This window comes from Aspergillus eucalypticola (assembly GCF_003184535.1).
Source record: "Aspergillus eucalypticola CBS 122712 chromosome Unknown BO83scaffold_27, whole genome shotgun sequence".
Classification (NCBI taxonomy): domain Eukaryota; kingdom Fungi; phylum Ascomycota; class Eurotiomycetes; order Eurotiales; family Aspergillaceae; genus Aspergillus; species Aspergillus eucalypticola.
The window spans coordinates 263514-287483 of record NW_020290301.1 but is presented as its reverse complement, the minus strand read 5'-3'; the positions used below and the strand labels follow the sequence as shown (position 1 = coordinate 287483).

Below are 23970 nucleotides of genomic sequence, written 5' to 3'. Positions count from 1 at the left end.
AACCAAGTTCTATGAGACGCAGTCTTGTTCGCTATATATATGTTATGAAAATCAATGCGAAACGGACAGCTATAGCAAGCAAGCCCTTTTTGATAGTAATATTCGCTAGCCATGATGTAATATGACAAAATAAATCGTCAATAAATCGTCTCAATTCTCTAATTTGCGATGCTTCGTGGGCGCCGAAGAAGCGACATAATAGCTGCTATTGTTAGTTCGGCGCCGAAGTTAGTGGGGACTCGGAGGACATCGGCGTTGATACTGCCTGCATTCCATGTCGGAGCTTTCGGCGGCGAATGACTCCGTGGCTTTTCCTCAAGCTCCTCTTCCATCCTCTTCCCAGCTCTTTTCTTCACGGAATTTCCGCAAAACACCAAGTGAAGAGATCATGTCGGTAGTAACACCAGGCTCCGAGCCCCTGCATAAGGCATGCGATACGTGCAGAGCCAGGAAAACGCGATGTAGTGAGTCGAGGTTCCAGTCGGTCGGAAGAGAACTGCTTCCAGGTCGGTGTCTGACTAATCTCGATTTCACGCCAGAAATCTCGGGCAACACTGATGCCTGCGACTTCTGCCTGGTATATCAGGCCGCCATGTCTCCGCCTTTCGGAATGCTGATTGTTCCATTATTTATTGTTCATAGTCGCAGCACCGTCCCTGCTCCTTTACTCCAGTCAAGCGACCAAGGAAGCGCAAATATGATGCATCAGGTACGAAGAGAACACTAGTTCCGGACTACCACGGAAGCTAATCTACTACACCAGTTTTCATACCACTGTCCTCCACATACCAACAGTCCGTTCGTGACCTTCCTGGTCCGCAGTTAGGCTCCGAAAATGTGGGCTATCAGCAGCCGGGACTGTATATCGACTCTTTGCTTGCAAATCGCCAAGCCTCTCGCATACACGGAGGTGCCAGTCATCCAGATCAGGTATTGTCTGGCCCTTTTGCTCACCGTGCTCCTATCTGACCATGGCCTCGCAGCTGACCACTATCTTTGGCCCAAACCCCAACATTTCTTTCTTCCCTGAGCGACGGGTTCGCGCCATCAGTCAGCGATTGGGCCACAACCGGCTCGATCAGCTACTAGATGAAATACGCGCGGTGGTTGCAACCAAGGTCAAAAATAGTTGTGCCATCCCTCAGTCATATATACAACGACACCTGAGCACCGGAAAGATCCAAGTCCCGAGTCGTGACATTATTAACGGACACATTTCTGGTACCTGCGCCTTGACTGACCTCTTCTATTCTCTTGCTGGCAATAATAACCCTCTTGCAGCCTACTTTGACTCGGTACATCCGATCTATCCATTTCTTTGTCCAGATACCTTCCGTGCGCGTGTAGCGTCGCAGGATCTGGTTCAATCACTAGGAACAGATAAGGTTTGGGCAGCACTATTTTACGCAATAGTGGCGATTGGGTGTCAGAACAATGAAGGAGGAAGCTTTGATACTGGTGTGGGGGAAGCCTGGTCATACTTCGAACGGTCGTTGTCATGTTTCCAGGATCTCCTCTTCGGTAGAGGCTCGTTGGCTGCAGTCCAAGTGCGTTGCTCCCATTAATATCACAGTTCATGACTAATGCGGTTTCATTACGCCAGGCACTCCTCGCCATGGTATCTAGCCCGTCATCAAGCACCATAATACAAGACTGATATCTTTCACAGGCTATATTCTCATCGACGGTGTCTGCCTTCAACTTCGAACCCTTAATGCTAACAGAGGCTGCCGTTATGGCACAAGGTCTAGGGTATCATCGTTCGAATAGTGCACAAGAAGGTCCGTGTCGTCGCACGTTCTGGGTGCTCTACTATATGGAGAAGACGTCCTGCTTTGCGACTGGTAAAACTTCGGTGAGTTGAGTATGGCCGTTATCATCAAACTACTTTTCTAAGTTAGGGTTCAATGGGTCTAGGTATTGGATGATGCCAACATTAGCTGTGCAATTCCCGATATGATGGAGTCCACTTTCCACGACTATGACTGGTTCTTTAGCTTCGTCAAATATGCTCGTCTAGTCTCCAAGATTCACCAATCTCTCTTCACAATCAGCTCGGTTAGTCAGCCGTTATCCAATTATAACTCTGTGGTTGAGAGCCTACGTATAGAATTGGAAGCCTGGCGCGCAACCATTCCGACCCGGTTTCGGCCAGGCGAAAAATTCAAAACTCGTTGTTTGCACGAGCCCCTGGCGGTCCAAGTTGCTTTGAGTACCCACTTCCTTTATCTGAACGCTCTCCTTACACTGTCGTGGACCGTCCTTCATTACGGAGCCGTCCGTTTGGGGTCTGCACAACAAGAACTTATGAAGCGCGACTTGATGCGGACTGCTCGAAGTGTCCTCGAGCTCACCGTGCACATCGAGGTAGCACCTTCCACACCGGTCTGGTAAGCCTGTACTATATCTCTGAGCTATATAACGACTACTAAGTAATGAACTACGCGGTCTTGCTGTGCCACAGGATACTCGCTGTCTTGCCACTATCAGCGCTGATGATCTTATTCGACCTGGTGGTCCACAACGCCAACCACCCGGAAACTGGTCTCAGCCTCGCTCTTCTCGACATTGCCGGCGGGCACTTTAGTAGGCTAGAATATGCCAGCAATGGTGCCCTTCCGGGATCTCTAATAGCAGAGTTTGCCCATCTTGCTCGTCAATACGTTTCCGAGACCCGCAAGCCCAAGTCTATGTCCAGAGACTCGAATGAGAGGAGCATTTCATTCCAGGCTCAGGACCGGGTAGGAACCTCTCCGTCCGCGCCAGAACCCACAACCAGTGTCGCCCCCGCAGATCCAACGGGGCTGGTTGCGCCGGCGGTGCTCCCGCAGGGGCCGGAACCTGTCGCTTCAGATGCTCCCGGGGTCATGCAACCTTGGAGTCCTGCTTCTCTTGATCGAAGTGAAGCGCTTTTCCTGCCTTATATTGACGATCCAACTTACTATTTCGGGGATTTGCAGTTGCTCGGTATCGATTTAAAAGATCTGTTTGACCATTCGTATCAGTTACCAGGAGTGAGCGATAGTGGGGTGTAGTCCCAACTCAGCGCTACATGTACCATCTTCGCCTCCCACATCATAGGCCATTCATAGCTATCATTGCCAGGTACGTCTCACTTTCTTAGCTCATCATCGTTCCTGGCCAAACACTACCCTGAAAGTGAATCAAGGTTCGGGCTTCCTTGCTGTCCAAACGCAGCATCGAACCAATCGATCCAATTGTCACCCTATGGCCGACTGACAAAGAACTTCAGCAACCACAGGAATGCAAGTACAATATGCGATGCATCATGACCTTATCGAAAAAAAATAGGCCCTAAAGGGCTGATTGTGCGAGTGGCCTAGTTTTGCCGGAAACGGAAACGCGGCCTACTAATGACATCCATCAGTCACGTGCAGTGTATCCTCATCTGCAATATATTTGCGAGCACGTCTTGTCAACTTTCTCCAATTCTCACGAACCCACTGTAGTCGAAGAGAACTTTTTATCTATTTCTGCCTGCGGGCTTCCTCCATATAGAGCCCGTACGATGTCGTACGGTCGCTCCCCTCCTATAGCAATGGAGCAAGAACTTCGTCATAACACCAGCTGGATAATGTCTCCTACCCCAGAATTGAAGGTCGATCGTCCGCACGGGTTCAATCTGGCCAGCAAGGGCGCTGGCGTTTGTGGAAACGTTCCATATCCCTACCGACTATGTGAGATACATACTCTAGTTCACCTTCTCTGTTGAACCGATACCATGCTACCGCGGCGGCCAGACTTATCCACTCAAGCGCGATAAACCTTCAAGGGAAGGGAGGTGTGACACGACAAAAGTATGCCTTCATACCGCCGTATCTCGTGATTGCCGCAAGTGATTATCCTCTTGAGAAGCGATTGTCATAGCCTGAACCCGACATACACTTATTACCGATGCCAACATTACCATATTGGCCACATTCCTGACATCACCAAGGGAAATAATCTGACGATGGGTCGGGAGTTGATTCCCCATTCAGTGGTGCAATTTGTCGGTGTCTAATCGTGAGGGGCCCGTTACTGTCCGCATCGTGCCTATGACGTTATCGTTCGGACTGCTCGGTCGGAGAATGGATTAGCAACCGTGATGAAAACAGTCGTCTGGGACCCGGATATACCTGATGCAACCTGGAAGGTAGCTGGTAGTACATCTCCAGGGCGTGAAGCCTAGGATGGCACCTGGATCAGTCGCAAGGTGACCGCAGCTGTTGCACATCCAGGCCGTGTGGCTGGATGTGCTTGGCCATGGGTGCAGGACACTCCGGGAAAACGGAAGTACTCGGTGGTACTTCGAGTATCTTTCTGTCACAGGGACGGTGGGAGTGAGTACTAGCAGTCTGAAGAGTGGAGGGAGTATCTCATAACACAGTAGATACTATCCAGCGATGGTCACAAGTCCAACCCCGCACATGCACTCCGGCTTGCCGAGAAGCGCGCGGGTCCTCCCAGATTGGCTAGTCCTGCGGGACTGGACCGTGTTACGCTCCGCGACAGCCAATGGATCGCGTTGTTGCCGGCATGAGATCAAGACATTGGCCGCCAATCGGCCCTGCTGGGCCCCGCCTGGATATCCCCCGACCTTTCAAGGTCTTCCCTTCTCCATCTGCAAGCCTCGAGCTTGTCTCTCCATCCCTCCGCCACAGTGGTACGATCGTACGACTTCATCCCCTGTACTGTCACTATGGATGTCAAATCGCTGCAACAAGCACGTGGGACGCCGCCTCCCGAAGAGCGTCGTCCCCTTCTCGGTCCCGATGGTGAGGTTGTACAATATGAAGTGGACGATGACATAAAGGGTAGGTCCCGACAAGCAGCATCACGATGGATATCAGTTTGGGCCAAGTCAATCTTTATCACGGCCATCCTTTTGATTATGTGTGTCCTGCTGGTCCTGTCCTTGCTCTTTCTGGGCCTAGGTATTTCTGGCCTCCCCCATGGCCCGTCCGAGAAACCACCGGCTCCACACGCTCCTATCAAGAATGTGGTGGTACTCGTTCAAGAAAATCTCTCATTCGACACCTATGCGGGAGGCCTGACATACAACTCTACAATTGACGGCCTTGTGAACAGAAAGTATTGCAACCCTTCCGATATAGAAGATCATAAATCGCACCAAGTCTGTGCCAAACCTACCGCCAAGAATGTCGCCCCCGATGATCCCGACCATTCCATCGCGGGTGGATCAATGCAAGTCTACAGCACTTATCATCCGGATAACATCAGTAGTGCTTCCATGCAAGGATTTGTGACAGAACAGGTCCGCTCATACGGCATCGACGGCGACCTCTCCCGCGCGGCCGAGGTCATCAACTACTACACCCCGGACCATGTCCCTGTCCTCAATGCTATGGCTGAAAACTTTGTGCTCTTTGATGCCTGGTTTGCTGCAGTTCCGGGTCCTACTAATCCTAACCGCGCCTACTTGACGTCTGGAACTAGCTATGGGCATGGAATGAACGACATTGGCTTTTTGACCTCGGCTCTTCCTCAGGTGTCAATATTCGAACAGTTGTCCAACGCTAACATCAGCTGGATCAATTATTCCAACACAACTGGCTTCCTCCCCGATGCACTGTTCTATAAGTGGACTCTGAGGACCGGAAAGTCCGAGACACACATCAAGCCCATCGACGAGTTCTACCGCGACGCCAAGGCAGGCAACCTTCCACAATTTACCTGGATCAATCCTGAATGCTGCAAGTACATGTCATTCCATCCTCCGTCCCCCATTAATATGGGCGAAGGATTCATCAAGAGCATCTACGAGGCGCTTCGATCCTCACCGCAGTGGAATGAGACCCTCTTCATCTTGACCTTTGACGAGCACGGGGGTTTCGCGGACCACGTCTCCCCGCCCGAGAATGTGCCCCCTGGTGACCATCGTATTCATAAAGAGTGGGCTCTAGACGGAAGCAGAATTGAGTTCAAGTTCGATCGGCTGGGAATACGCGTCCCCACGCTGCTCATGTCTCCCTGGGTCGGGAAGGGTGTTGTGCAGAATCGTCCCACAAATCAGCCGAACGATTTCACCCATACTTCCATTTTGAAGTATCTCTCCGAACTGTGGGATTTGCCTGTATTGACGCCGAGAGTTGCCTGGTCGCCAAGTTTCCGGGGCTTGATCACCAACAGCTATCGGGATGATACCCCTGAGAAACTTCCTGAGCCTGCTGACTTCTAGATGGTGTATAAGGGATGTGATATGATAAATGTAATGACTAGAATGGACCACAGGTTGCACACTTTCTGCATATGATATTGGCTGAGGACCGGATCTGCGTCGAGAACAGTGTCAATTACTTGATTAATTATTCTATTATCGTTCATAGTTATAAAGAATGGCAAGCTATCACAATTGAACAAACAAATTGGTATCTCAAAAGCAAATGATTACTTCTCCACACGACTAACATACTGCCTGGGTGGACGAGCCTCCATCCCTTCTCCCCTGCACTGCAGCACTCACCTGACGCCTTAGATTCCAAGGAACTTCTTCCGCTTCGACTTGACCGACCGCGACCTCGATCGCTGCGTGATCGCCGAGTTTCTCGTGTTGACCCGATCGATATCGTACGGGTTCGCCTCATACTTCCGACCTTCACGCTCATCACTCGACACCGATGCCGTAGCCACCGACTCGGCCCGCTCAAGGTCCAACTCCCGATCGACCCTAGTCTCATCTACTCCATCAGCAACCGCCTCGGCCTCTTCCTCAACAACCTCCTGGCCCTTCTCAGGGTTCAGCGACTTTTCAGCGAGTTTCCTCATGAATGCATCCGCTTCTCCAGCATATTTGCATTTGCGTCGAATAGCGGCACCATACTTGTAGAAGATGAACGGGAAGGGCAAGCAAGCGACCGACAGAAAAGCCGGAATGGACGATGCCCAATGGATACCGAGGTTCTGGTACATGTATGTCGTAAAGAGAGGGAATCCCGCGCCGAAGCAGCTTCGAATAATGGAATTGGCGGCCAAAACCGAGGCAGCATAGATCGTGTACGCGTCAATCAGGTATGACATGATATTTAGGAAGACGAGGACCATGCCGAATCCGAACGGAGCAGACGCAATGATACTGACGATCCAGTGAACATTGAGACCGTTTGTCCAGGCGAACCAAAACAACCCAATCGGGATGGTGATACTGCCGATCATGGAGGGTGGAAGACGTGCCTCGGGAGGTGCGAATCCACGGTGTTTCTCGTGCACACGCTTATACCGCTTGTTGTCCCACATGTTGTATCCTACAGCTGACATCATTCCGACCATGACTCCCAAGAAGGGCAGACTGCCCACTCCTTCGTTCCAGCCGCGCAGTTGTTGGTATACGATCGGGAAGGCGTCGAAGAGCATGTACAGCGTGCCGTAGATGATGGCCATGTATAGCGAGAGAAGGAGGACAATGGGCTCGGCGAAGAGGAGGATCCATGGGCGCAAGAGAGCCGCTCCGAAGGCGCTGGTCACGGAGACACGGCCACGCTCGACGTCAAGTTTGCTGATGTACGTCTTGCCGGTGAGCTTGCTGAGACGGTCGGCGCGCTTGCGGAGGAGGACTGGGGCGTAGGTTTCGGGAACAATCAGGAACTGAACGACCCAGATAAAGCCAGTGAATGCGGCCAGGAAGCCTTCAACCCACCTCCAACCTGCGCTTTGGCCCAAAAAACCGCCGATGACGGGCCCAAGGGTCGGTCCGAGGAAGGGACTACCCGCAAAGACACTCATTGCCAATCCTCGCTGTTCAGCGGGAAAGACGTCTGCAATTAGTCCACCGGCGTTGGTTAGAGGACTGGATCCGAATGAGCCAGCGAAGAATCGCAGGATGATGATTGTCCATGGGTTTTTCGAGCCTGTTGCACCAGCACTGAATACGGCCAGGCCCATATACGAGACAAAGAACACAAGTTGGCGGCCGATGAGTTCACTCAGCGGTGCCCAGACGAGAGGGCCAATAGCAAACCCAAGCACGAACAGTGACACACCCAGAGTGGCTACCTCAGTACCGATGTTGAAGTGCTCGATCACTTGGTCAATACTGCCCGCATAGGCGGACGAGGCCATAGAAACGCCAAAGGTCGCGAAAGCAGCAATGACGGTGTAGACCCATTTCAAGTTCTTGTTGAAGAGCATGGGGTTACGTGGGTCATTGGGGATCCATTCTACGACGAATGGGTCGGATTCGGTCCCTGAGCCGACATAGGGATAGTCGATGATCTCCTGAGTGACGACACTCTGGTCGACAATCAGACGCCAGTGAGGGATCTTAGCCATGATTTGGATGGGATCCTCGTGGAAGAGCTGGCTGGGGTTGGAGCATGATGAACTGAGACAGATCAAAGCAGGTGGAGTAGCGTGGTTATAAGAATGATTGGCTTGATGGGGCTGTAATGGCGTGTTATGAGGAATTTTCTTAGGCCTGGTACCCGACGGCGCTATGACACGATCACACTATGCAGGGCTACCCTGATTCATTTGCTGCAGGCATCCAAGGGACTGGCCGGGTGAAGATTGATTTGACCTGAGCCATGGGCAAATCCCAATGCTTGTCCAGGATCCACTGGTACGGCATGGCTCCACTCGGTGGAGGCTTCGGCTGTGAGTTCGGCAACCCGATCACTGACCGGACCGAGGCTGCGTGCGGCTCTCGTATTGTTATCTGGTCAGAATCGGTCACATTACAGCTTCAGATTACTTTTGGAACTTCTTGCGATCATTGTGGTTGTTCGATGGGCTGATTGAGAGGGAATCAATACCAGGTGAAGATTGAGCCTGATAACCGAGCCCTTCCCACCCTCGGCTTGCAGATCCCTATGCCTGTTCCAGTTGTGCTCCCGGTCGTCTGCATAACATCTGCACTAAGCAAATCCCGAAAGACGATACAGCACCGTCACGAGCACAAGCACCCAATGGGGCCGGGTGTACCTTGGCGAACCATTGCTGATTTCAGATAAGCTTTGTTGTCATTGTCGCGTCCTTTGACGTGGGACAGCGCCATCTGGTTGGACATCCGGCTCGGTCGGAATCCTCGACAGTTTCTTTAATGTTAATCTTCTTGAGCATAAGTCTTCAGTGAGCACTACTTCCTCCTTATGCTGGGTCGTGTGGAAAATAATTCCGCCCGCTGGTGGGGTCTGTTGAAGCACTGGCAGCTGCCTTCTTTTACATGTAGCCGTCTGCTGCGATAACCAGAGCAAGTCTCAATACGTGGTGCGATATTGGGAATGCCTCCGGGACTGCAACGCATTTGGCATTCATTCACACTAACTACAGCTTTGACTTGCCTCTTACCAACCCTAGTCCCAATAATGGCATAACACTAATCATCTGGGCCACCTGAGTGTCCGTTCATCAGCACAACGGCGCTTGGCGAAGAGACACTTAACTCACCCAATGCCACTTCATTCCCAGGCGCTGGAAATATGTAAAAAGCGCACCACGAGGCACATAGCCAGAATATGTCGTTTGCCATCTCGCCGCAAAAGACCCGGCAATTGGTCCCAATTCTCCGAATCCCAAGATTTTGAGCACCCACGGTGCTAAGATTGCCAGCACCCCCAAGGCAAGAAGGGTTGCAAATACTGGGTGGTCCTTGGCAAATTCAACTGCGGCTTCCTTGGCCTTCATCAGAGCGTCGGCGGCAGGGCCGGCCATTTCCGCTCCGGCTTTGATAGCGTCGTTGAGGCCATGGAGGATAGCTTGGGCGATGGACTCGCTCCATCCGTTGGTATCGACTTGTTCTCTGATTTTTTTCTGAATGGTCTCGTGAGTTTCACCAGTCAGGAGGGTGTTGACAATGTCGGATGCAACAGCGGAAGTGTGCGCATCGACTTGATGGACGTTGGCCAATGGTCCCCAAATGCATTCCACGATCGACTTTATGATGGTCATCTTCGGTGCAGAAGTAAACGGTTAAGGTGGGCTTTTGGTCACTGTTGGTGGAGTCCGAATATTCTGGAAGCAATGGTGGATGTGCAAGTGCAGTCTTCTAGAGGTAGGGGAGTTGGCGCTGTGGGTGAGAGACGGAAGTGCCAAAGATGACGGAATCATGATGTCCATTCACTGTTATATATCATGCGCTGCGAGCATTTGCCGCAGCCAAGGCACACTCCATGAACGCCCATGCAACAGATAAATTTGATCGCGTCCAATGATGCCAATGTTGACCGCAGCCTTGCAGCTTAGCTTCAGTTTCCATGCATACACGCCCAAGGTTGGTTGGTCGCTCTGGTATGGCCGATGTCGCTAGCCGCCGCACTGCTCTCCTCCAGGCATTCATTCCACGCCAACGATTTGGCGCTGAACGATAACGCCATGTAGTTGAGCAGCTAATAATAGCTTGGCTCAGCCACAGGCATGCCCCTCTGCTACCAACCTGACCTCCCTCTATGGCTCCGGTTTGCTCGGGTCTGGTGGAAATGTTGTTCCGAATAGCAGTAGGCCAGGTGCTCATGGCCTCAGGACCTGGCGTCCACGTGAGACGCTCTCCTTGCCTGTAGCATGCTCTAAGCAGTGTATTTTGCATGGTCGCTACTGCGCCGCATCAGCTCTGGCTTTCTCACACCCATTGTTCGTGCTCTTTGCAACCATATGTAAGTCCTCACGCATAACGGTACAGCCAGATTCCCCGGACGTGATCGTCAACACTAACGACGTTAGGGCGTCAATGGCTGTTGGCTGTTCCTAACCGGGGAACACTCCCTTTAAGGATACACTAAGCAGTCAAATAGCATGTTTTGCTTACGACAAGGGAACCAGAATGGAGTGCTCGTTCTCAACGGTCGGCGATAATGACGGTGACCCAACAGCTACCGGTCCAATGCCAACACCATGGGTTCCCCTACCATGATGGGAACTGCGGGGAACGAATATCAAGAAAATCTTCAGCTATGCGCGGATCGACAGCTGTTGCGTGGAATACACAACCCCCTCACGAGTCTGACGCTGCAAGTTGCGCGTATTTTTGTGGGCTCGTTATCCTATAGCCAATTGCGTGCTCGTTAAGGTGCTACATTCCAGAATGTGGGAAGTGATATCATGCCACCATATACCAAGAGTCGCTAGCCTTATGAGCAGAAACAGGTCCAGAGCCCCCTTCGGCGAAGTTTGTATGCCGACTACCCGTCAACATACCCATATGAAGATAACCTCCCAACGAACCGAGCCTCTTGACACGGCCTGTAGATGATAAGCCTGTGGATGATCCGTGTCCATTCTGTGATAAAGATGCTCCGTGACACGTCACGCAAAGATACTCCCGCAGCATACAACCCCAGTGTGTACTACGTGCTCGGGTCATTTCCTGGCTCTTAACAACGGCTAGGCACATTAGCAGGCACGCCCCGTTGCTTGGTCGTGGTTGAGTATCCTTTCCCATCCATCGCACTGACCCGACCCAGCTTTTCTAGTCCAACTAAGGGGCAAACGAGTGGGGAGGTGATCCGCGTGTTCTACTGATCATCTCCACAACCACAACTCGAGGTATGCATCCCTTGATTGATCCACAACCACCTGGTCTTTAAAACCAACCGATGGACTGAGACATCCATCGTGAGCGGTTGATATTCTCACAATGGGCGAATTCGGCATTGAAGAGCTTTCTGATCTCAACGTCCTTGCTGCCGAGCATGGACTAGAACTGACCCCAGACGGGTGTCACTTGCGCTGGGCTCGAACAAATCCCAAACACCCGCGGAATTGGCACCCAGTGCGCAAATCCTACGATATTGTTGTGATCTCGCTTTTGGAATTTTTTACGTGAGGTTATCTTGGGACTTCTGCGATATGTTGCTGACATCAACTGTCCAGGACATGTCTCAGTACCTCAGGAGTGAGTAGTGCTTTCCGCACATATGCACAATGTCTCACATTTGACAGGCCACAACAGCCACGGCCGCACAGGCCGAGTTCGGGACGTCAAAGACATTGACATTGTTTCTATACGTTTCAACGTGCGCTACCAACACTCTACTATCGTCGGACAATAGACACTAATTGCTATAGTTATCTTCTAGGACAAGGTCTGGGGGGAATTGTATTTCCCCCTTACTCGGAATCCTTCGGTCGAAAGAAGCTCTATATTTTTAGCGCGTCTTTATACAGCGTATTCTGCCTCATCATTGCGGCGGTCCCGTCAATTCCCTCCCTAGTCGTCGGCCGTTTCATCACCGGCTTTTTGTCAGCCATCCCTACTGTTGTGATTACCGGAAGTATCGAAGACATGTTCAATACGCATGATAGGATCTTTGTCATGTTAGTCTACGTCTCGATGGCATGTATGGGTGTCAGCGCCGGGCCTATTATAAGCTCGTATATTTCTGTTCGCTTTGGATGGTGGGAGACTTCTAAGCCTTTTGCCTTGCGATTGCTAATACTGGCGCAGGAGATGGGTGTTTTACGTTGGCGCTATTGTCTCCGCCTTCCTCGCCGCGCTTCTTTTATGCATCAAAGAATCTCGGCCATCCCTCATCCTTATGCGGGAAGTGCAAACTCTGCGTAAGCTCACTGGAAACGATACGTTCAAGGCGCAAAACCCGGATTACATGCCGGACCTGCGCACCTTCCTCCATCTCGGCCTGTTGCGGCCTCTCCGTCTCTTCCTAACCGAGCCTATCGTCTTTATCGTGACAATGATATTCGGAGTTTGCGTGGCCTTGGTCTATCTCTTCACGGAAGCCCTACCCCCGGTCTACGAGCAATTCGGCTTCAGCACGGAACAAGCATCCCTCCCGTTCCTCGCCCTCGGACTCGGTGTTATCCCGAACGCTTTGACCCGCATCATGGACTATCACATAATCCGAAGACGCCAGAAGAAGTGCGGAGTCCTCAAGCCAGAACACAAGCTGACGGGGATCTATATCGGAGCACCCGTACTCGCAATCGCGCTCTGGTGGTTTGCCTGGACGATCCCTCCCCAAGTGACCAATGTCAACTGGTTTGTTTCTGTGGTGGCGCTCTTCTTTATCGGATACGCACTCAATGAGCTGGAGATCGTGGTGACGGCATATATGGCGGACAGCTACCTGAGCTACGCTGCTAGCGGCTTCGCTGCTCTCTCCATTATCCGATCCTTGCTTTCGGCTGCGTTCCCACTGTTTGGGAGTAAGATGTTCGACGCACTGGGTGCCAACGTGGCCGTGTCGATTCTGGCTGTGCTAGCAACGATATTCTGTATTGTGCCGCCACTACTCAGTCGCTACGGAGAGCAGATGCGGATGCGGAGTGCGTTTGCCAAGTACAGTCTGCAAGTGTATGCGGAGAACGGGGTGGATCAAGACTTTCAGTAACTCTGTGCAGAGGCATGACAGTCATTGCGAGTGTCTTTTTTGGATTCTGCACACTGGTTACTACAGTCAGTGCCAGATGGCACTGACAAAGAGATGGGGATATATATCTCAGTACTATTTATTGACACGGAAAGACTAAGACTCATGATTACGACCATTTATGGGGATACTATGCTTTGGGAGGCTGGGAAACGCACAGTTAGAGTATATTTGTATCATGAAGGTGCTTTCAATCAAATGACTTGTTGATTATGATGATTTCTGTAGTCTTGTGTTTAGTATGGTGTAGGTAGCAGGAGTTGGTAAAAGCGGTGAGTACCACCATAACCACCGAATATGTCCAACAACGCGAAGAGACTTCAATGGTAACTTACACTTGATTAGGCTGATCAATCATTGATTTTGATCAACCTAGATGCTAAGGTCTGACTCCATCTTCACTGCTCAGTGTTGTCTTTGACTAGTTTTTGCAGATGTTGCCCCGGGGGCGTGGTAGATAGCGAGGTTGGGATCAGGGTTTCTTCGCGATGAGTGCCACTATATCTACTATATAGTGGCAAAAAGTAGTAACTACCATTACATATACTGAAATGGCTGGTATTCCCTGCGGAGAGAGATTGCAAGAATTGCTAACTACACTGAACGTGAAATGCATCTAAACATGATTTGGTAGCTGGCTATCAGCTACCAGAGAAATATATAACTATACCTATATTACACGAATGCACGCCAAACTCCGCTATATGCGACAAAACCACTCTCCAATTCTTCTAATATATATTCATCATCACTATATCCACATCTATCCCATGATGCTATCCCAGATTCTCCGTACCCATCCCTCCTTGGGGTTGCTCGATTCCCAAGTGGTGTAGGGCGGACGTCCGGTGTCCAGATCCGCCTCGATGGGCCGCACAAACTTGGTACGGTACCACGCCTTGTGGCCAATGTAGAGGATGACAAACAAAACGGGGCAAATGTAGGCTACCCAGAAGTCCGACACGTTGAAGGTCGGGATCCAAGCGGTGAAACCCTGAGTGAAGATGATCAAGATGTTGAAGAACAGTCCGTACCAGGCCAACCAGGGCTGCCAGATAGCCTTGTAGGGAAGGGTATCGCGGGAGAGACCGCGCGCCTTCATTGCCTTCATGAAGGCAATGTGACTGGCGTTGATGGACGTCCAACAGATGAATCCGGCCACACTGGAGATGTTGACCAGCCAGTTGAAGACAGTCGTACCCGACTCCGAGACATTCATGAAGCCCAGGAGGCCGAAGAGAGCGGTGAAAGCCACACTAACGTAGGGGACACCACGGCGAGTGACCCATCCGAAGATGGAGGGCGCGAAACCCTCCTGGGCCAGACCAAGCAGAACACGACTGCCACTGTAGACGTTGGAGTTGGCGGCAGACAAGACGACAGTGAGAAGAACAGCGTTGATCAAGCTGGGAAGGACCTTGACACCGGCCAAGTTGGCGGCAATAACCATAGGGGAGGCGGAGGCGTTTTCAGCTCCGCTGGCCAGGTCGGGGTTGGTGTAGGGCACGAGCAAGCCGATGAAGAAGATGGTCAGGACAAAGAAGACCAGGATACGGATGAAAGTCTTGCGGATGGCCGAGGGGACAGTCTTCTGAGGATTCTCAGTTTCACCGGCGGCAACACCGACCAGCTCGGTGCCCTGGTAGGAGAAACCAGCTTGAATGAGCACAGCCCAGAAGCCGACAAACTTGCCAACGGACTCATTGGAGGTGACCAGGTAGGGAGCGAAAGCACCGGGGTCGTGCCAGTACTTAAATCCAATATAGCCCTGCTTGCCGACACCAGCATCAATGCAGATGGCGAAGATCATGAATCCCAGAACTGTCAAGACCTTGGTGATAGAGAACCAGAACTCCAACTCGCCGTAGAAGCCGACGGGAAGGAAGTTGACGGCAGAGATGACGACCCAGAAGACACCGATGAAGATAGCAATAGACAGCTGATCGTTCCAGTACTGGATGATCATACCGGACGCGGTCAATTCGACAGCGTAGGTGGAGGCCCAGTTGAACCAGTAGACCCAACCCATGGCGAAACCCAAGCTGGGATCGACGAGACGTGCGGCGTAGGAGGTGAAGGCACCGGGAATGGGAATATATGTAGCCATCTCTCCCAACGAACACATGACCGAGTAGACGATAGAACCGACAAAGGCGTATGCGATGAGGGAACCCGCCGGGCCAGCTTCCGCAAGGGCCGTTCCACTGCTGATGAAGAGACCTGTACCAATAGTACCACCTTCAAAGGGTTAGTGACGAGTGCACGGCAATGCCAATTGTTGAATCCAATTGTCGGATCCAAGTGTTTCCAACTCACCAATGGCGATCATCTGCAGGTGACGGTTCTTCAGGTTGCGCTTCAGCTTAGTTTCTTCCTCCTCATTGTCGCTTTCGACATCCTTGGTGAGGCCATTGCGCCGGCGCTCGCGCAGGCCGGAGGGGGTGAGGGAGCGATCGGAAGGGGATTGGGAGCCATTCTCCTCGGTGACGGCACTGTCGATATGCAGCTTCCCTTGGGAAGCGACCTTGTTGTCCTCCATGACCGACAGGTGTTCAGGTGAGGTGGGGAAAGGTGTGAGAGGAGATCAGGAAGGCAGGAAGAGAGCGCGAGGCAGCGGAGAAGACAGCCTCAGCGCACGACAGCTGGGGAGGGAGTCGATGTGTCAGTCAACGTCAATGATGACCGGATTGAGTTTTGGGGAGGAGGAAAAACAGAAACAGAGACAGACATGACAAACCTTTTTCCATGTGGCCATCTTGGGGGGGCGGCAAGATTTTCTCGTCTGGTTGTCTGGACCGAGTTTTTCCCAGATCGGGGGAGTTCGTTCCATAACGTCAGTCGCCGCGGACGAAAACTCTCCACTGTTTTGCCATGGCGTTACCTAATCACGGGCCAATCACGGGGGTGTCACGGGTTGCAAGCGGCCAGTAAGTGGATTCTAGCGGCCTTCTAGCCGGCGGGGTTACACTGGAGTGGATTAGCCCGGTTAGCGACGGACAGGTACAGTATAGTACACTTTAATGGATGTTCATCATTAAACATTAGACATACAACATATTACAATAAACATATTCCACTTCCTGGAGAATATCCAGACAGTAGCAGTTTGAGTACTCAAGGAAGGAAAGAAGATGAGAGGCAAAAGTGAAGACGGAAAAAGAAAGCGGAGAAACTGAAGAAAAAAATCAACTTCCGGCACTAGACTGTTTCGGGCACGGCAACCGCCTTCCCGTCTGGGATGAGCATCACGTGCCCAGTGATAACTGACTCGAATATTACTCAATTCTCCCTTCATCCTCGATCCTTGACTCCATACTGATCATGTTTCACCTCATACACAGTCGTCACTTTAATCCCATCGATGCCTCGCCCGGCCTCCTCGCCCACTCGGTCTGACCCTCCCCGAACATCACTGACAAACTGAGATTGGCTGTCCTCCAAGATAGACTCGGGTCCGGCTGGTCTCCGGTTCGCTGTACCAGTCCCCGCTAACGGTCCCAACTTGTACCGCCCGGTTCCACTGGCCCCAGTCGATACTTCTCGCGACGAGGATGGCCTCCGGAGCAGCGGCCAGATGCTTGGAATGTTGACTGATGATGGCAATAACCTATACGGTGGTCAGAACAATTGTGGGAGAAACCTGTGGAGGGAACATACGCTCTCGCGCGTTGCCCAAAGGTTGCTGGTATTGACGGATTCAATGTGCCATAGCGAAAGGACGCAGCGGAACAGCGCGGCAATCATCACAAACACGCCCCCAAAAAGCAGCAGCCCGATCACCAATTTCCTAATAATGTGAGTGACTTGGGCTCTCACAACTGTGTCTGAGGTGGACATACCGGCGCCAAGGGAGTTGCACTTGGATCAGTAACGGCAGAGGGATCGAGAGCAGCACGACGTCCGTCCTAGATGACGACACCATCCTTCGTTAGCAGCGGTTGAGTTGCACCCTGTGTTGCGACTCACATGATGTTAGTTACAAGAACGGCAATGTAGTTCGCCGAGCCTTGCGTACACGCCTCTCAAGACCCGTTAGTCGACCTCAAGACCACCCGCGCTATTAACTTACTGCCAGGATTTGGGTAAATCTGCCATAACTGGCTGACGGGGTTACAGTGTAGATAGATAGTCAGGGTGGCAGCGACGTAGGTGCATAAACACAAGCCTGCCGCGACCTTGACGAACCTTTGCTGAACAAGGCCAATCCTACCCAGATTCAGTGCGATGCAATAACTTGATGTATATGAACAGGTCAACGTACGTCAGACGCTTATAGAAAAACAGCATGCAAGCCTTTAACACCCAAATAAGGGTAATGTAGGCAAACCAGCTGACAAGAAGGCATTTTGATCCAAACTGTCGCTCACGTATCTCCCACTCTTCCATGGATGCTCTCTGCTCGTCGCTGAGTCCGGCATTAGCGCCGAAACGGACTATAAAGCAACAACCTGTCAGTCGGTGGTCAATCTTCGGGGAGAGACGAGCTTACACACGAATTTGAACATGAAGACCTCTGTCTAGATAACACGGTATGTCAACATCTACACCCTCGCCCTCACTAGCGAACTGTATACTTACTGCCCAAAGAACGAGAGCCACGATGATAAGGTAATCATCTCCTTGCCATTTCCTGAAACCTACTGCTCTGGTTCGAGCGTAGAGTCGGAGCAGGATGACAAACATGCCAATGGCCATCTCCACCCATTCTTCGATTTCGAAGGGAAGTCTGCTCTCCTTGGTGGAGGAGCCATTTTCGATGGAGATCATGGTGTCAAGGCAATGAAACTGCTTTCGTAGGAAATGGGAAGCAAGCTCTCATGCGCCAGGTGTCAGGATCGCTTTGGTGATAGTATCAGCAAGATGCGTGATAGGAGTCATGTTGTGGTGATACTGCTCCTGCTAGAGGCTCGGGTCGCTTCACTTGATGGGCACCAAGTGAAGTCTCACGGAATTCCAAGTCGTGGTAATGCCCAGCTTCACTATACAATACGGAAGTTGACGATGATTCATTTGAGTCCTGAACTACATGCACTTTTCACATAGGATCACCTCAGAGCACTGTGATGCGGTGCAATCCCGTAGACACTTTACCTAACCAACCGGTCTACAATAGACTTACAATGTGTTTGCGACTCAATGACCATGCATATTCTGGTACATTCTTTCCAAGTAAGATGCATGGAACAGCCCACCAGTGTAACTGGCTGCAGCTTATTCAAACTTGAAATGGCCAAACCACTAAATATTGAACACAGCGATAGGTCAACAAGAACAAGAACATGGATGTGAATCTGATCCAAGACATTGAATGCCACATTCCATCATCATGCAACTCAAAGTTCTAAACCAAGTAAGGCTGTATCGTATAGCAGCACCCTTGCACCATTGGCTGCTGGCTGGTGAGACATGCATCGGAACTAAAGTTCGGTTCCCCGGAAGATCCAGTTGTTCGCTTAGATGTTGGCTTAGTTTGCTACCCGGCCAACCCGATCAGCCCGGACCAGGGATCGATTGTTCCCAAGATTGAGTCCATCGATAATCTTTTCCCTGAACTATGCTGTTTGTCCTACTACTATGTAGTTTAAAATATACCCTCCTTTCTCTCCAAACCTAACAATTATTTGGTAAATGGATACAGCCAATGCCATTACTTATTACCCTCACTACACATACATTGCAATCAACTCAAATCATCTGCAAGTGAATCAATGCAGTCCCTCCTGCATCAACCACATCCATCCATACATCCCAGAACCAAATCAAATCAAATCAACTCGCCACTGATGATCAGCGGGGCCCCAAATGATCTTAAAATAGCTCCCCCCTCTAGATGCACCTGCACTTAAATATCTTGCTCCCTCCCTTCCCCTCAATCTTCAACATATTCCTACGTACCCGACCATCATCCTACACATTGTCCTATATATCCTACTCCCAATAATTTCCCTCAAAATGAAACTCTTGTCCCTCGCCACCACTCTCACCTCTCTCATCGCAACCGTCTCCGCCTCCTTACCATCCACATACACACTCGTCGCAGATGGAGGCTGGACTGTCGTTACTGATGGAAGTATGCATCCCACCACTACAATCACCAACAAAACTACACCCTAAACCCTACAAACTGTATACTAAATCAATGAACAGCACATTTATACATCGGAACCGGCGACATTAAACAATACCCCATTCTCATCCGTACACCTCTCCCATCCCCCATCCCCTTCCCCCAAGCACACACTAACCCTACCCCTATCTACAATATAGTAAAAGGCGGCTCCAACAACACCTTGATCACCGGCCACAAGCAATACGACACCACTACAGGCATCCAACACCTCTACGTCAACGAGGACGAAACAGCACCAATCGCCCTGACGGAACCGAATGGCGCTGCTCCCGCCGGGGCAAGCGTGACTGGGTTCGATGTGGACGAGGGGAATTATCTGCTTCTTGATGGGGTGGAAGCGTGGGGTGTGGAGCCGAGTGAGGGGCAGATTAGGAGGATTTATTGGCTTGGTGGGGAGGAGGATAATCTTAGTGATGAGTATAAGGAGATTGGGTTGTGGGTTAAGGAGTGTAGGGGGTGTTAAGATTATTGATCTGGTGTGTGGGATGGATGGTAATGTATGTATGTTTGTAATTTAGAATTTGGATCAAATGAATGGTCATGACTCGTGAACATCGTTTAGTAGACGTAAACAAAATCCTCATTCTTCCCATCCGTCAAGTCCAATAGTCCATTTGCCCCTACGTGTCCCTCCTCGCCGTTTGCTTCCAGCGTCTGCTCGATCGCCATCATCCGATCGCTTTGCATCGATACATCCACTACCTTGGCTGGCTTGCCGTTCCGTACGCGCCGCTTCTCTTGCATCTTGTTCAGTACCCATAGATCGACCCACTGGAGGAGCAATACTGCGATCAAGGCGACGAATATCCCCACGCATGCCCGTAACCCGGGCTTGTATGCTGGTGCGTCTTTCTCGTTGAAGAGAAGAGGACCGATGATGTTCCCGGCCGATACGGCAGCATTGTATAATGACATGTTAGCGGATTTCTTCGTCGTGCCAGCAGTGTTTGCGACGATCCAGCTGACGATCAGCGGGTTCCCGCCGAATATGAAGGCAATGAGGTAGTATCCTGCCATGAGGGCACCGTTGTTGGAGCTGTTCCGTGGCACGGCATATAGGATGGCTAGGCCCGCCACGACGGGGAGCATTAGCGCCGCCAGGATGATGCCCTTTAGACGCGCCTTTTGGGCGAGGTAGCTAGCCAGTAGGATGACGATGACTTGCACGGCGCCGAAGGGCATGTTCAGCAGCGTGGTGGTGTATGTGTCGTAGCCGAGACCTTGGAGGATTAACGGCCCGAAGACGTTCGACACGGAGGCACCGATGTTCAGGAGAAGGGCCATGCTGATCCAGAGGTAGGTTTTGGGCTCGAGGACAGCTTCGTAGACGTGGCCGAGTTTGAATTCGCGTGATCCCGCGCCCGTCTGGTTTGCTCGTAGACGTTCCATCGCTTGGAGCTTCTCTTCTTCGGTAAGGAAGCGCGCCGACGGGATGTCGTTGTCAAGGCGCCAGTAGACGAATGGGCTAGAAATGACGGTGATGAGGCCGACGACGAGGAAAATGCTAGTGATGTTAATTTGCGGATAGTTATCTAGTGGGTGGAAGGGGGCCTTACATTTGCCACTCTTTCATTACTCCCGACTTGATGTGTCCGAGGCCGAATGATAGCACCGCTGCGATGATGGTCGCCACGCCGTTCGTGCCATACCATGCCGCTACGCGGATTGGTTGCTCAGCACGACGATACCACTGGCTGGTGAGGAGACTAAATAGTGGGAGGCAGCCAGCCTCGAACAGGCCGAGGAAGAAGCGGGTGGCCATTAGCCCGCCAAAGTTGCTGCATGCTGCCATGCAGGTCTGCGCAATGCCCCATCCAAGCACTAATGTAGGCATCAGGATGCGAGGCGGAACGGTCACGATCAGCCAGGAGGAGAAGGGCTGCCATGCGAGCTGCGCGATCGGGGCGATTGAACCGACCAGCGAGTACTGGTTCCCGGTGAGATGAGTGTCCTCTTCCAGGCCATATGTCGCACCAAAGCCTAACACTGACTTGTCAAGAATCTGCAGGAAGTACACCCAGATCAATATCACTAGGATCGTTCGATCTGTTTTGCGAGCGATCCGCTTGCTATCCTCCTCTGTCACCAGGACTGGAGTATGCGGAAGCCCATCGATAGTAGTTGGTTTGGCCACGTCCACACCTTCATCGTGGATCACGGCTGGCTTGTCAGGCTCCATTTCAGGAAGATGTTCGATTGTTGGCTAGAAAGTGTTCAAAACAGGTTGAGCAAGGCAGCTCCCCAATATAATAACCCGTTGTCAGCCAACACCCCCACGTTTTCCGCTCGGCCAACCCGCATGTGTTTTAAGCTTCAAGCTCGAGACTAACGGGGCGACACTAAAACACGGGGTAGCGGCCATCCCCCGCAATTGATCCCCGCCAAGTGACCCCCACGTTTGATGGGGATGGCACATGCCGAGGGCTGCATTCAATCCTGGGCCGGGGAGGATAACATGCCATCACCGCAAAGCCGTGCCGGTCTAGGTTTAGAGGTTAGCCATGACTGGCGGTCATCTGTCCATGGCGTAACTCAAAAGTGAGGCGACGCGCCGGCTGCGAGTGTAACTGGCCAGTCAATACCCGATCCCTGCACGCAAATTAGCCGGATTGCCTTGATGTGTTGACATCATCCCGCTATCGCGCCGTGGAAGTTGTCTATCGGAAACGAATCGGGTTGGACTGCTCCCAGAAGCTGAGGAGCCAGAGCGGGGCAGCTCAGCTTTGCCTACAGCTCTCGTGGGGGTTAGATACGACCAGATACTAAGCTAGGAGAGTCGCCACACATGATATACTGCTCATGACGTCGCAGCATTTCCCGTATCTCATACAAGCCCCCTTCTCCAACTGCGTTGATAAGGTCCTCATTGGCATACTCTAGTCGATATTCTGCAGCTTCCTGTCCACCCATTCGCCATTCAGGCAGCTTGCTGGAAATTCGGATGCCATGCACCACCGCTTCCACCGTCCGTGCGTCCCAGATCCCATCGCGGTGTGGAAGCATCTCGTGTCGCAGTAGTGAGAGTGCCATGTCTACTATACTGGGATGATTGCTTTTCATACAGATGTAGTAAAGCGCTGCGACAAGCTGGGTACTCAATGTGAATGATCTCTGCGCAGTGGTGCCCTGTGTGGAGGAATAACCCGACATACTTTCCAAAATGGCCGATATAGCTTGTAAGCATTTCCGCAGTGAGTCACTGTTTGTGAACTGCAGGGACGGAACATCCTCGGCCACGATGGTGCGGAACATCTGAGCTTGCAGTCGAAGGAGCAGACAATTTGCCGTGCTCGGGCCAGAAAGGTGGGTCGAATACGCGCTCACAGTCTTTATATATCTCGTCAATTGGTCATATAAGTGATGTCGCTCTACAAGGATGTCGGCTGGTAGAAGCTGCAGGCCTTTCTTCTTATATGGGTAGGAAGACGCAAGATGGTGCAACATCCAATTTTGCAACTTGGTGAGTGCCATTTGTGCATCCGCCAGGGTGGAACTGTCTAGGATGAGCGGGGCAAGCCCGGACTGTTCTAATGGCGAGATCAGAGACAATATGGGCCGCCGGCTTGGATTGTATGTGCTTGCCTGAATGTCCAGGCTGGCGAACAAGACTGTTAAACGTGGAAGAATGGCATCTGTGGCATTCTGCACGGGCGCGGTAGCCTGACTCCGTTTCAGCAGAATTAGCCCTTGATCGAGGTGTCGAATCGCCTGTACCGCATTGCCTAGAAGAGCCTCAAAGGTGTAAAACACCACGCTGCAAATCAGAGCAACTTCAATTGATGCGTCCGGCGAGCAGAGATGCATCCTTAGCTGTTTGTGGGATCTGGCGATTAGTTGCAGATGCTGCAGCGCTGAACGGTCGGACTCTGGCCCGGCATCATATTTGAACTTATAGTCCCGGTATATAGCAGTCAGTGTGACAAGTGCGTTGCGAATAACAGGTTGATGGTGACATCTTTGCAACACGAGTCGACTCCAGAAGTCCGCGTCGGAGAAGCTCGAAAGACTCAAAGCGGCCTCGACGCAGTAGAAATGGAGGAGCTGGCGATCCAATCTACTGCCTGGAACTTTGAACGGAATATTGTATGCTTTAATTGTATCCACAACATTGGTGGATTCAAGCGATGTGTATCCCCCACATGTGCGATTTGATCGCACGCACCGTATACAACGAGGTTTGGTTTCATCGCATTTGACGCGACGGGTTCTGATGGATTAGATACATGTCTGATGCAGATTCTGTCTACTTACTTGCAGGTAATACATCCCGTGCGGGACTTTGGGGTGCTTTTCCTGGTCACTTTCATGGTGGTCGAGGATTCGTGTTCTGTTCAGGCTTGGTGGAGTGCGAAGATGGCATCCCGATCGGAGTCAGCACTAACCAGACTAGGAAGGTGAAATTGCTGCCTGTAGGCAATATATCATTCACAGCTAGCCTCTTCACTTGTTTTCATATACTATAACTATAAGATAAATCTGATATTCACATCCTTCATTTGG

At 51.5% G+C, this 23970-nt stretch overlaps 12 protein-coding genes across 12 annotated transcripts; 5 read left to right on the top strand and 7 right to left on the bottom strand.

Annotated features, from left to right (window-relative positions):
• Window positions 1-139: 139 nt before the first annotated feature.
• BO83DRAFT_120276 (Zn(II)2Cys6 transcription factor domain-containing protein) lies at window positions 140-1189 on the top strand. The gene is made up of 3 exons (XM_025526015.1): window positions 140-709; window positions 764-930; window positions 984-1189. The coding sequence occupies exons 1-2, from the start codon at window positions 275-277 to the stop codon at window positions 824-826; spliced, it is 498 nt and encodes a 165-aa protein (XP_025384540.1). The 5' UTR covers window positions 140-274; the 3' UTR covers window positions 827-930; window positions 984-1189.
• On the top strand, window positions 972-3035 carry BO83DRAFT_321094 (fungal specific transcription factor domain-containing protein; the record flags this gene model as incomplete). The annotated part of the gene is made up of 5 exons (XM_025527838.1): window positions 972-1547; window positions 1604-1618; window positions 1670-1855; window positions 1918-2390; window positions 2465-3035. The coding sequence occupies 5 exons, from the start codon at window positions 972-974 to the stop codon at window positions 3033-3035; spliced, it is 1821 nt and encodes a 606-aa protein (XP_025384539.1).
• Window positions 3036-4350: 1315 nt separating this feature from the next.
• BO83DRAFT_120371 (putative phosphatidylglycerol specific phospholipase) lies at window positions 4351-6392 on the top strand. The gene has a single exon (XM_025526016.1). The coding sequence runs from the start codon at window positions 4703-4705 to the stop codon at window positions 6200-6202; it is 1500 nt and encodes a 499-aa protein (XP_025384538.1). The 5' UTR covers window positions 4351-4702; the 3' UTR covers window positions 6203-6392.
• Window position 6393: 1 nt separating this feature from the next.
• On the bottom strand, window positions 6394-8383 carry BO83DRAFT_120372 (MFS transporter). The gene has a single exon (XM_025526017.1). The coding sequence runs from the start codon at window positions 8287-8289 to the stop codon at window positions 6496-6498; it is 1794 nt and encodes a 597-aa protein (XP_025384537.1). The 5' UTR covers window positions 8290-8383; the 3' UTR covers window positions 6394-6495.
• An 899-nt stretch (window positions 8384-9282) lies between these two features.
• On the bottom strand, window positions 9283-10118 carry BO83DRAFT_440303 (uncharacterized protein; the record flags this gene model as incomplete). Its single annotated transcript, XM_025536246.1, has 2 exons — window positions 9406-10118; window positions 9283-9351 (listed from the first exon to the last, which is right to left on the bottom strand). The coding sequence occupies exons 1-2, from the start codon at window positions 9904-9906 to the stop codon at window positions 9283-9285; spliced, it is 570 nt and encodes a 189-aa protein (XP_025384536.1). The 5' UTR covers window positions 9907-10118.
• Window positions 10119-10958: 840 nt separating this feature from the next.
• Window positions 10959-11490, bottom strand: BO83DRAFT_120256 (uncharacterized protein). The gene has a single exon (XM_025526014.1). The coding sequence runs from the start codon at window positions 11390-11392 to the stop codon at window positions 11051-11053; it is 342 nt and encodes a 113-aa protein (XP_025384535.1). The 5' UTR covers window positions 11393-11490; the 3' UTR covers window positions 10959-11050.
• On the top strand, window positions 11251-13482 carry BO83DRAFT_410892 (MFS multidrug transporter). Its single transcript, XM_025534263.1, has 5 exons — window positions 11251-11772; window positions 11824-11845; window positions 11893-11966; window positions 12019-12348; window positions 12398-13482. Exons 1-5 carry the CDS (start codon window positions 11588-11590, stop codon window positions 13299-13301), a joined length of 1515 nt encoding a protein of 504 aa, XP_025384534.1. The 5' UTR covers window positions 11251-11587; the 3' UTR covers window positions 13302-13482.
• A 470-nt stretch (window positions 13483-13952) lies between these two features.
• On the bottom strand, window positions 13953-16147 carry BO83DRAFT_345085 (amino acid permease). Its single transcript, XM_025528739.1, has 3 exons — window positions 16080-16147; window positions 15657-15985; window positions 13953-15578 (listed from the first exon to the last, which is right to left on the bottom strand). Exons 2-3 carry the CDS (start codon window positions 15877-15879, stop codon window positions 14104-14106), a joined length of 1698 nt encoding a protein of 565 aa, XP_025384533.1. The 5' UTR covers window positions 15880-15985; window positions 16080-16147; the 3' UTR covers window positions 13953-14103.
• A 484-nt stretch (window positions 16148-16631) lies between these two features.
• On the bottom strand, window positions 16632-18107 carry BO83DRAFT_401943 (uncharacterized protein; the record flags this gene model as incomplete). The annotated part of the gene is made up of 8 exons (XM_025533498.1): window positions 16632-16947; window positions 16981-17127; window positions 17180-17245; window positions 17307-17361; window positions 17410-17546; window positions 17602-17773; window positions 17830-17857; window positions 17919-18107. 8 exons carry the CDS (start codon window positions 18105-18107, stop codon window positions 16632-16634), a joined length of 1110 nt encoding a protein of 369 aa, XP_025384532.1.
• Window positions 18108-19208: 1101 nt separating this feature from the next.
• BO83DRAFT_120204 (uncharacterized protein) lies at window positions 19209-19981 on the top strand. The gene is made up of 2 exons (XM_025526012.1): window positions 19209-19410; window positions 19488-19981. Exons 1-2 carry the CDS (start codon window positions 19293-19295, stop codon window positions 19931-19933), a joined length of 564 nt encoding a protein of 187 aa, XP_025384531.1. The 5' UTR covers window positions 19209-19292; the 3' UTR covers window positions 19934-19981.
• Window positions 19982-20008: 27 nt separating this feature from the next.
• Window positions 20009-21932, bottom strand: BO83DRAFT_120209 (putative MFS transporter). The gene is made up of 2 exons (XM_025526013.1): window positions 21027-21932; window positions 20009-20974 (listed from the first exon to the last, which is right to left on the bottom strand). Exons 1-2 carry the CDS (start codon window positions 21647-21649, stop codon window positions 20029-20031), a joined length of 1569 nt encoding a protein of 522 aa, XP_025384530.1. The 5' UTR covers window positions 21650-21932; the 3' UTR covers window positions 20009-20028.
• Window positions 21725-23767, bottom strand: BO83DRAFT_381421 (uncharacterized protein). Its single transcript, XM_025531984.1, has one exon. It carries the CDS (start codon window positions 23272-23274, stop codon window positions 22216-22218), a length of 1059 nt encoding a protein of 352 aa, XP_025384529.1. The 5' UTR covers window positions 23275-23767; the 3' UTR covers window positions 21725-22215.
• Between the last annotated feature and the right edge of the window lie 203 nt (window positions 23768-23970).